The 15100-nt window shown below is 45.4% G+C and overlaps 1 protein-coding gene across 2 annotated transcripts in view; it reads left to right on the top strand.

Moving 5' to 3' along the window:
• Positions 1-8575, top strand: part of LOC135055801 (acyl-coenzyme A amino acid N-acyltransferase 2-like) — a 41728-nt gene extending 33153 nt beyond the window's left edge. For both annotated transcript variants that reach the window (XM_063960258.1, XM_063960266.1), the window contains exon 4: positions 7769-8575. In XM_063960258.1, coding sequence (XP_063816328.1) covers positions 7769-8365 — 597 coding nt within the window. In that variant the 3' untranslated portion in view covers positions 8366-8575. The remainder of the gene's footprint in view (positions 1-7768) is intronic.
• Positions 8576-15100: the final 6525 nt, after the last annotated feature.

Raw genomic sequence — 15100 nt, 5'->3', positions numbered from 1 at the left:
CTGGTCATTCGAGGTCCTTGGAATATATACAGTGTGACTGGATGCGCCATCGCTGCATACGCCCATCGATCACAGATTGGGTTTTGTGTCACACGGGACCTGGCTAATAGAAGACTTCCTCTTACCATCAGTACCGCCTGTTACTGACTCCACCCACTACGCAGTAAGCGGGTATTTTGCTGCCACCACCAAGATCCTACCATCTGGCACCTGGAACCACGTTTCTGCTCAGGATTCTACCACCGGCACCTGTACCATTTGCTGTTGTGTATGCATCGACACGCTGCTGACACACCTCCTGACTGGCATCAGTTGACCTCCCCCTGGTCGCTGACCTGGGCCAGGCCAGGCATGGTAGCTGGCAGAAGGCAGAGCTTGGAGACTCTGGGCTCAAACCAGGACAAGCGGAGAATGAGACTGAGTTTGCTGCATTCCTGTTGGTCACAAGATGAAGGCAATCGTCTTGAGGCAATGATATTTATTTGCTTAAAATAAGTCTTAAAAAAGACCCTCCCCTTTTGCCAGGGGGATGCAGCATACAATGTTACAGCAGTTCCACATCTCAAGATGTCACAGAAGATGTACACACACAGGTCTCATAGACCTCCTTTTTATCTTACTCCAACACACAATACTACAGGGGGTAGTTCCACCCTGGGTCTTTTTAACCAATCAGGCTATCTCACAAAATATAAATACAGATTACATTTCAAAAGAGTTAAATCACTAGAATTTCCTGCTCTAGTTCATATATGAACTAGAGATGTGCACCGGAAATTTTCCGAGTTTTGGTTTTGGATTCGGTTCCGTGGGAGTGTTTTGGATTCGGACGCATTTTGGCAAAACCTCCCTGAAAATTTTTTGTCGGATTCAGGTGTGTTTTGGATTCGGGTGTTTTTTTTCAAAAACCCCTCAAAAACAGCCTAAATGATATCATTTGGGGGTAATTTTGATCCTGTAGTATTATTAACCTCAATAACCATAATTTCCACTCATTTCCAGTCTATTCTGAACACCTCACTCCTCACAATATTATTTTTAGTCCTAAAATTTGTACCGAGGTCGCTGGATGACTAAGCTACGCGACCCAAGAGGGCGGCACAAACACCTGGCCCATCTAGGAGTGGCACTGCAGTGTCAGACAGGATGGCACTTAAAAAAATTGGCCCCAAACAGCACATGATGCAAAGAAAAGAGAAAAAGAGGTGCACTGTGGTCGCTGGACGGCTAAGCTAAGCGACACAAACACCTCAATATCACAGGAATTATTAGTTCTAATCAATGGTATTATTGGTCCAAATCACTGGAAGAAAATGACAAAATCACAGGAACTATTTGTTCTAATCAATGGTATTATTGGTCCAAATCACTGGAAGAAAATGACAATCACAGGAATTATTCGTTCTAATCAATGGTATTATTGGTCCAAATCACTGGAAGAAAATGACAAAATCACAGGAATTATTTGTTCTAATCAATGGTATTATTGGTCCAAATCACTGGAAGAAAATGACAAAATCACAGGAATTATTCGTTCTAATCAATGGTATTATTGGTCCAAATCACTGGAAGAAAATGACAAAATCACTGGAATCATTTGGCAAGATCACTGTAATTAATAATTAATTATAAATCACTGATATTAATTGGTAAAATCTCGCTATCGCCCGCCTAGTGAAGTGGAATCTAGATGGGATTTTATACGGGGGACACAATAACTTCATCAATTGTCTAAATCCCAATGCACTAATGGCGGAAAACGGGCGCACGTCTAACAGCGCACTGATTATACTGAGAACTGATTATACTGCTCAATCACTGATTATACTGAGCACTGATTTTACTGAGCACTGATGATACTACGGAAAACTGACACTGAGCAGCGAGAACAGCACTGGACTATTGTACTGTAGTATACTGGTCACCACAATGCTGCACTGTACTACTATATATACTGCTCATAAAAATGCAGCACAGATATGGAATAGATACTTGCAGTCACACAGAGCTGCAAGATACAGCAAAGGCCTACTGTACTGTACAACTATATACTGTTGGTCACCAAAATGCAGCACACTGAGTACAGATATTTGCAGCACACTGATCACAGATATGGAGCTTTTCAGGGAGAGAACGTAGCCACGTCCTCTCCGTTTAATCTCCAATGCACGAGTGAAAATGGCGGCGACGCGCAGCTCTTTCTATAGAATACGAATCTCGCGAGAATCCGACAGCGTTCGGGTTAACCGAGCAAGGCGGGAAGATCCAAGGCTGCCTCGGACCCGTGTAAAATAGGTGAAGTTCGGGGGGGTACGGCTCTCGGAGAACCGAACCCACTCATCTCCCAAGCAAAATCTGATTAATATGTTCCTGTCCCTTTCACAAATGTTAATATAACTCAAATTTCAATTGCATCTACCCTTTCACATATCTATACTAAAACCAGTTTGGCTTAATCAGAATATTAACTTTTTAGAAACATCATGAAATTCTGAGAGCCAAACAATACTGTCTGTTCATCTGCTTGTCTCTTTATAACTGTTACATAGAGACACAAGCATACTCCCCTGAACTGCATCTCAAACAAACAGCTTGTTCAGAGGTCATTAACATCTCAATTCCTAGGTGAGAATGTCCCAAGGCAATTTGTCCCCAAATGTCAATGCATTTTAAAATAAAAACTTACACATTCCTCCTAAGTGCTTCGCCCATGCTTTTTAAATGTGCAATTCTACAGCTGCGCCTAGAGCATTAAATATAACCACTTAATACACATTCTTAAACATGCATTTACAGTTCATGGAGCCTAGCGTGGATTCGTTCATTTAGTTAATGGCTAATGAACCACATGTTTATCATGTGGGATGGGTCTTCTCTTTTGGGCATATTAGCTCCAACCCATTACACCGTCACCTTATGTATTGATAGGTAATTGGGCATGGTTACAAAATGGCTGCTGGTGCCAATTGGTATCTGGGGACATCCATATAGACAATATGTTAGGACTGATGAAAAATGCAGTCCATGAAGATTGCTATCTCACTTTATGTGCAGTCATCTTATAATTGTACATGATTTTAGCATGCATTGTGACAGTTTATGCTTAATTGGGCTGGGAGAACTGGTTACTCTAATTTATACACTCTATATAGTAGTCAGATGGGAGTCACTATGATGTCCTAATGTACTGTATGTGTGATGTTGTCAATCTAAAAATTCCAGGCCTGGATTTTCATTTGACTGTCCCATGAGACAGACAACAATTTCTTGTACTATTTCCTTTTATGAGCCTGTGGTGCAGAGCTGGCCTTAGGCATAGGCAAACTAGGCAAATGCCTAGGGCATTTGGTATGCTTAGGGGCACCAGCAGCTTCTGCTGATTAAAATGATATGCAGCATGCCTATATTCTGTGTGTGACTGCGGCTGTATCTGCATACGAAATGCTACGTTGCAGTGTATTCCTGGAAATCACTGTAATGTAGCATTTCATATGTAGATACAGCCGCAGTAGCACACAGAATATAGGCATGCTGTATATCATTTTAATCAGCAGAAGCTGCTTGTGCGTCCTAGCCACATAGTAATGCAAATAAAATGCATTTTCATAAACAAAAGGCGCCCGACGTTAGCAGAGCTGCCAGCTGACTCATGCCAGACATCTCCTGCAGAACTAGCGGCGGTGCTATGGGGCACCAGCCAAAATCTTGCCTAGGGCATCATATTGGTTAGGGCCGGCTCTGCTGTGGTGTGAAATGTGGCATTGATCTGCGTACTGTGACTTTCCTTGCTAGCTCATCACTACTAGAAATAAATACTCAACGGCATCTCTTAGGACAACAGGTGCCTACATGCAGGGGCATAAGTTTATACCAGGAGCCCGGAGGCAAAATAGTTGTTGGTGCCCTTCCCTGCTCACATTCAGCCAACACTGAAATACCAGCAGCACCCAGACACACAGCAGTGTGGTACTGACTGGTATCAGATCCAGATTTACACACACAGTATATGATTTGGTGGTGAGTTTTGACTATAGAATATAATAGATTATATATAGATTATAATAACACAGATGATATGAACAATACAAAGATATATATATAAATTATACATATCTTTGTAATATTCTAATAATTTTTATAGTACAAAAATCTGAAGTATACTGGTGTATGACAGGTGAGGCTCCTGACTGCATGTCACTGACACACACTCCCCTTAACCCACTTTCACTTCCAACACTCCAGTAGCACCCAGACACTACACCCCCCACCTACCACCTCCATGCTTACTCCAAATCTGGCACCCAGAGACACACTCCCCCACACTACATTCACTTCCATCACTTCAGGAGGTGAAGCACCCAACAAGCACAAACTCCCCCTGCTTTCACATCCAACACTCCGGCAGTTCCCAGACATATACTATTAACAGTGCCTTAGCTAGGTGTGGGCAGACGGTGCGTTGCACACAGCGCATTTGTCCCGTGTGCGCACCGTCTGCATCCACCCCTGTTGACCGGCTGTCTATGTGAGGAGAGCTTCAGCGCTGGGGAGGCAGAGTGAGTGAGTCTTCCATTTGTGACTTCAGTGCTCCTTCTAGTTGTGAGACATGACATGAGGCAGCGCTGGCGCCACCATAACACCCCCTCCCGTCCATGTTTTAGAGCGTGGTGCTGCAGATCTTACAGTATGCAGCGCTGGGCATCCCACGTGCGCGCGGCTTCCCCCGTGTGGTGTGTAGAAGTGAGTATTGGAGCCGCTGCTGTGGAGGAGGAGAGGGAAGTAATGTGCGCTGATGATCAGACAGAAGCAGCATCCCGTTTCCCCCCACACAAACACCATATGGAGCCTGGAGATGAGAGTGGAGGTCTGAGCTGAGTTGTAAGTGCTTTATACAGAGTTTCCTCATATCCTGTATTATCTTTCTTCACCAAAAAATGCAGCGTGTTTATATTATCATTCAGTGCTGTAACTAGGTGTGTGCCAGCCTGGCACATAGCGCATGTCCACTGTGGGTGCAGGACTGCCGGCAACATGCCGCCCTGCGTGTCCACATAGCTCCGACACCTTGCTATTTGTAAAGCGCTACATAGAAGTATAGCCGGGTAGCGCTGCAGGTTGTGTGCCCCCCTTGTCATTTTGTTTTTATTTAATTGTTTGGCTGCTGCACTTTATGAGTACAGTATGTCAGAGAGACCTCCTGGTCTCTCTGTACCTGCGGCTCCTCCCCCAGCGTGTCCTGATCACTGCTGGCCACAGTGATCGGGCAGCCCGTGGCATTCCCCCCAGCACTGTAATAACTGCAACCAGGGACAGCGTGGAGAGGCGCTGTCCCCGCTCCATCCCCAGACTCTGGAGAGTGCGCCGGAGCCTGGAGGACGCAGCATGCATTGTGGGGGACTGGGAGAAGATTACTTATATGAGAGCCTGGGAATCCTTCATCAAACAGAGCCAGCTGTGTCTGCATGTCACGCTGCAACACACGGAAGACCCCGGGCGTTAGCGCTCGCCACTCCCGGCTGGTGACGTGCTGCGGTAGCCGATCATTTCTAAATGGCGCATAAAGCCCAGGCCTGTTGATGTACCAGGGAGCCACCCACCTGCAAGCTAATGGTATGTCTCATATATGAGTATGTGTGTCTTCCCACCCCCCTCTCTCCCCCTCCCACCCCTCTTTCTCTATCTCTCCCCCTCCGACCCCTCTCTCCCTCTTTCTTTCTTTCTTTCTCCCTCTTTCTTTCTCTCTCCCTTTCTTTCTTTTCTTTCTCCCTCTCAATGTGTAAAAGGGTTCTCTGCCTGACGTAATGTGTGATAGGGGCTCTACCTGGAGTAATGTGTAAAATGGAGCGCTATCTGGTGTAATGTGTGACAGGGGCTCTACCTGGTGTAAAGTGTGTAAGTGGTGCTACTGTGCAGTATTATTTGAATAATGGAGACTACTGTGCAGCGTAATATGAACTGGTATTATTTTGCGGCCAAGCCCCTTCCCCAAGAAGCTATGCCTCTATATTTTCATTGTGCGCCGCAACCCCGTTTTAAATATGCGGAGGGGTGCCAAAAACTATATAAATATGATAAGACTCACAGGGTAATAAAAGCACAGAACATTTTTAGGGAAAACCATAGCAGTTGTGATCCATAGGGTCCAGCCATGGGGTCAAACAGCAGCCTCATCTAACATATATAGGATTCACACAATAGAAACATAACAGTTGAAAATTACTTTTATTGCAAATGGCTATTGAAGCCAACTAATTTGATTTTGCTCTGCACCTACTAAAGTTTTAAATGCAGATCTGCTGGTGCAACCTGCTCTAATAGAGGCAGAGTACAAACACTAATCCTATTTGAATGAGTCATTTATCATTAATATTATTATTATTATTATTTTCTATTAACTTTCAGTCAGGAATATGGAAAAGGACACACAAAAGCAAAAGGGATTAGAATGGAGAACTGATGGGTACATAAATGTCAAAAAATAGGCTTCTGTGTCCAACCTATAACACACAGGGGTTGCAAGAGTAAGGGCAAGAGGAGTAGTTAATTATTTTTTTAAGGTTGATGCAGATGAATCACAAGGCAGGTGCAAGCATACCGATGTTGCACAGTTATGGTGCTTACTTTTGTACTATTGCTCTTTGTCGTGATGCATCACATTATCTGATTCCCCCCCACACCGAAAAAAAAAATTCAAATTGTATGTTGTATCAATGTATATTCTCTATGGAAAAAAAAAATATTTCATACTATTTGACAAATTATAAGCCTTTAATTAAATCCAGGTAAATGAACTGAGGCAGGAGAGATTTGGATTGTAAAAGGAAATGTATATGTACTCTAGGCAGCAGAGGGGCCTGCGTGACTGGTACTGTGTCCTGGCCGTCCATGCAGGTTTCAAATTCTTTTGAAGGAGGTGATAGAAATTGCTCAAGAAGGCACTTGGCCAGGGAATCTCTCATTTTTTTCTTCTTTTTTTTTTTTTTACTAAGACTATAAATTGCACAATTTGGCCAAGTCCTACATTTTAGGCTTCAAACAGAATGAAGCAAGTAATTAAGGGGGACCCTGTTTGTTTGACCAGGAAAATCCTGGGGATGGGCACACAAAGGACCTTCAGATACCTAAGCACAAACAATAAATTCTAGTTTTGAAAGGGTTAAAAATCTACTAGGGTGGGGGCCAAGTAACGGGACAAGAGGTAAGTCTGACTGACTAGCTGAATCCAGTGTGCATTACCTGACGAGAGTGTGGTGACTCCTTCACAACAAGAATTCTCAACTTACGTAATGAGGATTCTGAGTTTGTTTTATCCTTTTTACTATTTTCTCTGAAATTGTCTGAAATCTGTGTGTACTTTTGAGATAATCATATACTCTTGTAATCCTTTTTGTAACTGTAATCGCTGAAGTTTTTCTTGAAATTTAAATCCTATTTTCTAGTTCTGAATTCTGTCTTCTTAGACTTACTATACAGCCTCAAAAAAAGCATCAACCTCATGACAACCCCACTTGGAAGGAGTTCCGGGTGTGTGACACTCTTGTTTTTTGGACTAATGAAAAATATCTGTAGACATGGAGTGTTTTAATATGTTGATATGAGCACTGGAGTATTGTTCATCTTTCATAGGCTTTAATAATCAGGAGCACTATTAGAAACCATTGGATATAGGTGAACTAGCACTCTAATATCCTGTCACAGTGTCATTCTGATGTTCGATCATACATGTGTTGGAGCATGAAACCATCTCACCATGCTTTATGTCTTTCAGGTGTCTGCAGCTGGAGTGGGAGTGATTGGTATATGCAAAGGAGCCGAGATGGCTCTGGCAATGGCCTGTTATTTGCCCCAAGTTTGTGCGACAGTCTGTATCAATGGAACCAATGCTGTAAATGGCAACAGTCTTAGCTATGGTGATCTGCTCCTGAATGGGATTCCCTACCAAGCAGAAGCCGTTCTGGTCACAGACATTGGGGCTCTCAAACTTAGTAATGCTTTGGAAGACCCAAGAAAGCCAGAGCACCAGGACTCCATATTTCCTCTTGAGAAAGCCAGAGGTCCCATCCTCTTCCTGGTAGGAGACAAAGACCAGAACTATGACAGTTTGTTTTTTGCTAAGGAAGCGGTAGCCAGGGCTCAAAAGTATGGCAAGAAGGGTGTATACATGCAGTGTTACCCCGGGGCTGGGCATCTCATAGAGCCACCAGGCTCCCCCTTTTGTGCAGTGTCACAATCTCCTTTCTTCCCACTTCCCTTGATGTGGGGAGGGGAGCTCCTGCCTCACTGCAGAGCGCAGGAAGACAGCTGGAGAGAAATCCAGGACTTTCTGCGCAGAAATATACCACACTCTCGCCGGAATAAATTGTGATTTAATATCAGCAACTGAAACCAGCTGCCCAAAAAAAAAAGTGGAGAACGCTAACTAGTCCAATGTGCAATGACCATCACTGCCAGAACCAGGCTGAAGGTCACAAATAAGATTTTGAAGATTTTTTTAATGCATTTATTGCTTTGAAGGGACCCGATGACCCTCAAATATCTCATATACTGTACAGTAAATAAATCATTCTTTAGCTATCCTAAAGTCTCCTACCTATGTGATCTAAGAATGTGCGATTAGGTCTACACATGCTAAGAACTAATCACTTCAGTAAAACGTGACATTACTTCAGGTGCTAAGTAAGGCATTACTTGACTACTTCTGCACAGGTATAGAACTAATTATTTAAGCCAAGTTCCAGCATTACTTAGTTCCAAGCATGTGCAGAGCTGACGTGCTCTCCTCTGCTCAAGAGTCATCTGAGAACACTGAGATCACGTGGTGTTTTGAGGTCCCAGAATGCCATATGAGCAGTGTCAGACTGTGGCATGTAGGGCCTACCGGGGAATGCAGTGGTAGGGGCCCATGTTTAGGGGTGTGGTAAGTTCACAGAGGGGGTGTGGCCTGCCACCTCATTGATTTGACTAACCATTAGAGAGTGCAATGTCTGGGCCCCTTCACAAATATATACAGTAAATTCTGCTGCCGCATGCATGATAATGGACCAGATAAATAACCGCAATGCACTGTAGAAAATACACCATAGCCCAGTATAAGGTAACAAATTATGATGTATAATTCAAGTGCACAGTCTGGAACCTGATCCTTAGAGCAGGAGGTGGGCCCCCAGGCAGTGGGGCCCACCGGTGGTTTCCCCTGTACCCCTGTGGGCCAGTCCAAGCCTGCTTATGAGGATAACATGCAAGATCAGCAAGTACAATACAGTTCAGGGGGAAAGTGTCAGCATCAGTACCCCCACTCTGAGCTCTGCCCCAACCCAGCATCACCCAACACACAAGGACCCAAGTCTTAACACAAATGCATTCATGTTTCATATACACAGCCTGAATGTCATTTTATACAATATTTGTAATAATTTTGTGCATTGAACCATCAGAAAACAAAGTGTCATTATCTCAATTGTGCTAAAAAAAAGTAAGTTTCTCGAAATAAGTTGTATTTCAGAACTTTGGATATGGGAGACTCAACCTGTATTAATATATAGGGTGGTATCCTATTAGCCCATGTAAATTCCCCATTGTGCCCATGAATATACATAGGTCCACCACTTTTCAGAAGAAAAACAAAACATTTTTACATCCAAATTTTTTTCGGGGCCGCATGTGCCGGCTGAAGGCCATCGTTTCCTTGCGATCGCCTCTGCCTGATTGACAGGTAGAGGCGGGAGGGGGCGGCCCGGCGGCGTTTGGCCGCCATGTTGGGGGTGCGGTCCGGCCAACGCAGGCGTGGCCGGACCGTACGTGGGGCGGGTCGTGCTGCTGAGACACATTCAGAGCAATGTGTCAATTCACACGGCACGGCCCCGGCATGGCTGCTGGGCTGCAGCCGGAAATATCCACTGGAAGGTCCGGCTGCCGTGCCGGGGCCGTGCCGTCTTTGTAGGCAGAGAACCGTGTGTGAAGGGGAGCTTTCACACACAACTTTTAGCCGCTGCTGCTGCGCATGCGTACAGCATTACACACGGCTCAAAGCTATTGTGTGTGAAAGACCCTGCCGGATGGCAAAAAGCCGCCATCCGGTATAAACCAGGTAGTGTGAAACAGCCCTTTGGCTAGACATCTCTCCTCTCTCCATTTGTTTTCTCATATATAATTGCACGTTGTAATTAGATAATTATGTATATACTGTAGTGATGAGCGGGTTCGGTTCCTCGGAATCCGAACCCCCCCGAACTTCACCCATTTTACACGGTTCCGAGGCAGATTCGAATCTTCCCGCCTTGCTCGGTTAACCCGAGCGCGCCCGAAAGTCATCATCCCGCTGTCGTATTCTCGCGAGATTCGTATTCTATATAAGGAGCCGCGCGTCGCCGCCATTTTCACTCGTGCATTGGAGATGATAGGGAGAGGACGTGCAGCGTTCTCTCAGTTGTGTTCAGTGTGCTTGCAAATATCTGTGCTCAGTGTGCTGAAAATATCTACGTTCTCTGCCTGAAAAACGCTCCATATCTGTGCTCAGTGTGCTTTATTGTGGGGACTGGGGACCACCAGTATTATATAGTAGGAGGACAGTGCAGAGTTTTGCTGACCAGTGACCACCAGAATTATACGTTCTCTGCCTGAAAAATGCTCCATATCTGTGCTGCATTGTAGTATATAGTAGGAGGACAGTGCAGAATTTTGCTGACCAGTGACCACCAGTATTATATCAGTACGGTACAGTAGTCCACTGCTCTACCTACCTCTGTGTCGTCAAGTATACTATCCATCCATACCTGTGGTGCATTTTAGTTGTTGTGCGCAGTAGTAGGAGGACAGTGCATAATTTTGCTGACCACCAGTATATAATATATAGCAGTACGGTACAGTAGGCCACTGCTCTACCTACCTCTGTGTCGTCAAGTATACTATCCATCCATACCTGTGGTGCATTTAAGTTTTGTGCGCAGTAGTAGGAGGACAGTGCATAATTTTGCTGACCACCAGTATATAATATATAGCAGTACGGTACAGTAGGCCACTGCTCTACCTACCTCTGTGTCGTCAAGTATACTATCCATCCATACCTGTGGTGCATTTAAGTTTTCTGCAGTATATAGGGGGTAATTCCAAGTTGATCGCAGCAGGAATTTTTTTAGCAGTTGGGCAAAACCATGTGCACTGCAGTTAGATTTGGGTGGGTTATTTTGTTTCTGTGCAGGGTAAATACTGGCTGCTTTATTTTTACACTGCAATTTAGATTGCAGATTGAACTCACCACACCCAAATCTATCTCTCTCTGCACATGGTATATCTGCCTCCCCTGCAGTGCACATGGTTTTGCCCAACTGCTAAAAAATGTCCTGCTGCGATCAACTTGGAATTACCCCCATATAGTAGGAGGACAGTGCATAATTTTGCTGACCACCAGTATATAATATATAGCAGTACGGTACAGTAGGCCACTGCTCTACCTACCTCTGTGTCGTCAAGTATACTATCCATCCATACCTGTGGTGCATTTTAGTTGTTGTGCACAGTAGTAGGAGGACAGTGCATAATTTTGCTGACCACCAGTATATAATATATAGCAGTACGATACAGTAGGCCATTGCTATTGATATATTACTGGCATATAATTCCACACATTAAAAAATGGAGAACAAAAATGTGGAGGGTAAAATAGGGAATGATCAAGTTCCACTTCCACCTCGTGCTGAAGCTGCTGCCACTAGTCATGGCCGAGACGATGAAATGCCATCAACGTCGTCTGCCAAGACCGATGCCCAATGTCATAGTAGAGAGCATGTAAAATCCAAAAAACAAAAGTTCAGTAAAATGACCCAAAAATCTAAATTAAAAGCGTCTGAGGAGAAGCGTAAACTTGTCAATATGCCATTTACGACACGGAGTGGCAAGGAACGACTGAGGCCCTCTCCTATGTTCCTCATGACTAGTGGGTCAGCTTCACATGAGGATGGAAGCACTCATCCTCCCACTAGAAAAATTAAAAGACTTAAGCTGGCAAAAGCACAGCAAAGAACTGTGCGTTCTTCTAAATCACAAATCCCCAAGGAGAGTCCAATTGTGTCGGTTGCGATGCCTGACCTTCCCAACACTGGATGGGAAGAGGTGGCGCCTTCCACCATTTGTACGCCCCCTGCAAGTGCTGGAAGGGGCACCCGCAGTCCAGTTCCTGAGAGTCAAATTGAAGATGTCACTGTTGAAGTACACCAGGATGAGGATATGGGTGTTGCTGGCGCTGAGGAGGAAATTGACAAGGAGGATTCTGATGGTGAGGTGGTTTGTTTAAGTCAGGCACCCGGGGAGACACCTGTTGTCCGTGGGACGAATATGGCCATTGACATGCCTGGTCAAATTACAAAAAATATCACCTCTTCGGTGTGGAATTATTTCAACAGAAATGCGGACAACTGGTGTCAAGCCCGTGTGTTGCCTTTGTCAAGCTGTAATAAGTAGGGGTAAGGACGTTAACCACCTAGGAACATCCTCCCTTATACGTCACCTGGAGCGCATTCATCAGAAGTCATTGACAAGTTCAAAAACTTTAGGTGACAGCGGAAGCAGTCCACTGCCAACTAAATCCCTTCCTCTTGTAACCAAGCTCCTGCAAACCACACCACCAACTCCCTCAGTGTCAATTTCCTCCTTAGACAGGAAAGCCAATAGTCCTGCAGGCCATGTCACTGTCAAGTCTGATGAGTCCTCTCCTGCCTGGGATTCCTCAGATGCATTCTTGAGTGTAACGCCTACTGCTACTGGCACTCCTGTTGTTGCTGCTGGGAGTTGATCGTCATCCCAGAGGGGAAGCCGGAAGACCACTTGTACTACTTCCAGTAAGCAATTGACTGTCCATCAGTCCTTTGCGAGGAAGATGAAATATCACAGCAGTCATCCTGCTGCAAAGCGGATAACTCAGGCCTTGGCAGCCTAGGTGGTGTTAAACGTGTTTCCGGTATCCACCGTTAATTCACAGGAAACTAGAGATTTGCTTGAGGTACTGTGTCCCTGGTACCAAATACCATCTAGGTACCATTTCTCTAGGCAGGCGATACCGAGAATGTACACAGACCTCAGAAAAAGAGAGTCACCAGTGTCCTAAAAAATGCAGTTGTACCCAATGTCCACTTAACCACGGACATGTGGACAAGTGGAGCAGGGCAGACTAAGGACTATATGACTGTGACTGCCCACTGGGTATATGTATTGCCTCCCGCAGCAAGAACAGCAGCGGTGGCACCAGTAGCAGCATCTCGCAAACGCCAACTCATTCCTAGGCAGGCTACGCTTTGTATCACCGCTTTCCATAAGAGGCACACAGCTGACAACCTCTTACGGAAACTGAGGAACATCATCGCAGAATGGCTTACCCCAATTGGACTCTCCTGGGGATTTGTGACATCGGACAACGCCACCAATATTGTGCGTGCATTACATGTGGGCAAATTCCAGCACGTCCCATGTTTTGCACATACATTGAATTTGGTGGTGCAGAACTATTTAAAAAAAACGACAGGGGCGTGCAAATGGCGCAGGCCACTTTCGGCATTCAGCCACCGCGTGCCGAAGACTTGAGCACCAGCAAACACTCCTGAACCTGCCCCGCCATCATCTGAAGCAAGAGGTGGTAACGAGGTAGAATTCAACCCTCTATATGCTTCAGAGGATGGAGGAGCAGCAAAAGGCCATTCAAGCCTATACAGCTACCTACGATATAGGCAAAGGAGGGGGAATGCACCTGACTCAAGCGCAGTGGAGAATGATTTCAACGTTGTGCAAGGTTCTGCAACCCTTTGAACTTGTCACACGTGAAGTCAGTTCAGACACTGCCAGCCCGAGTCAGGTCATTCCCCTCATCAGGCTTTTGCAGAAGAAGCTGGAGAGATTGAAGGAGGAGCTAAAACAGAGCGATTCCGCTAGGCATGTGGGACTTGTGGATGGAGCCCTTAATTCGCTTAACCAGGATTCACGGGTGGTCAATCTGTTGAAATCAGAGCACTACATTTTGGCCACCGTGCTCGATCCTAGATTTAAAACCTACGTTGGATCTCTCTTTCCGGCAGAGGTTCAAAGACCTGCTGGTGAGAAAATTGTCAAGTCAAGTGGAACGTGACCCGTCAACAGCTCCTCCTTCACATTCTCCCGCAACTGGGGCTGCGAGGAAAAGGCTAAGAATTCCGAGCCCACCCGCTGGCGGTGATGCAGGGCAGTCTGGAGCGAGTGCTGACATCTGGTCCGGACTGAAGGACCTGCCAACGATTACTGACATGTCGTCTACTGTCACTGCATATGATTCTGTCACCATTGAAAGAATGGTGGAGGATTATATGAGTGACCGCATCCAAGTAGGTGTCAGGTTTTGTTTTGTTTGTGTCCCGGAGGGGGCGCTAGTGGGTCAGTGGAGGTAGGAGGGAAGAAGTGAGGAGGCTGGATTAAGTTTCTGCGTATGAGCGCAATGATGTTTTATTAACTGAAAGTTCACAAAGGCAGCAGAAATAAACAATAAAGGAATGCAATGTAAAATGGTGCAGCATGAAAGCTGAGAGTCTATGGCAATAGTAATATGACAACTGATGAATAATAACTGATGAAATGATAATCTGGTATGGGAACCAGAGTAGTTTAAACATGGAGCCAGCAGAGATGGTTGTATACAGCAAACCTGGTAGCAGAGGCAGGAGACTAGCAAAAGTTCACAGTGCAGGTGATGAGGCACAGGCAGCAAGCAAGCTGCATCACAGGTGAGGTGATGGAATGCACCTGTAGTGAGAGTCTCTACTGCTGAGGCTGAAGCACACTGTGTTGGAGATTAGTGTGAAGCCTATAAACAAATGCAGGTGTTGCTGAAGCTTGTAGTTCCACGGAGCTGTAGGAAGATAACCAGGAACACGGAGTCACAGGTAGGTAACCAGGAACACGGAGGTACAGGTAGGTAACCAGGAACACGGAGGTATAGGTACCAGATCCAGACACATGGGTCGCAGGAGTGACACAAAGTTCAGGACAACCTCAAGCTCATCCTGCAGCTCCTGATATACCCCTTCATGTGCAGGCATTGGCTGGAGTAGCTTGAGGGGGTGCGGCCAAGCTCCGGATTGGCCTC

Source organism: Pseudophryne corroboree, chromosome 1 (genome assembly GCF_028390025.1).
Source record: "Pseudophryne corroboree isolate aPseCor3 chromosome 1, aPseCor3.hap2, whole genome shotgun sequence".
Classification (NCBI taxonomy): Eukaryota; Metazoa; Chordata; class Amphibia; order Anura; family Myobatrachidae; genus Pseudophryne; species Pseudophryne corroboree.
The sequence above is the reverse complement of the archived record's forward strand: the minus strand, read 5'-3'. Positions and strand labels throughout refer to the sequence as shown.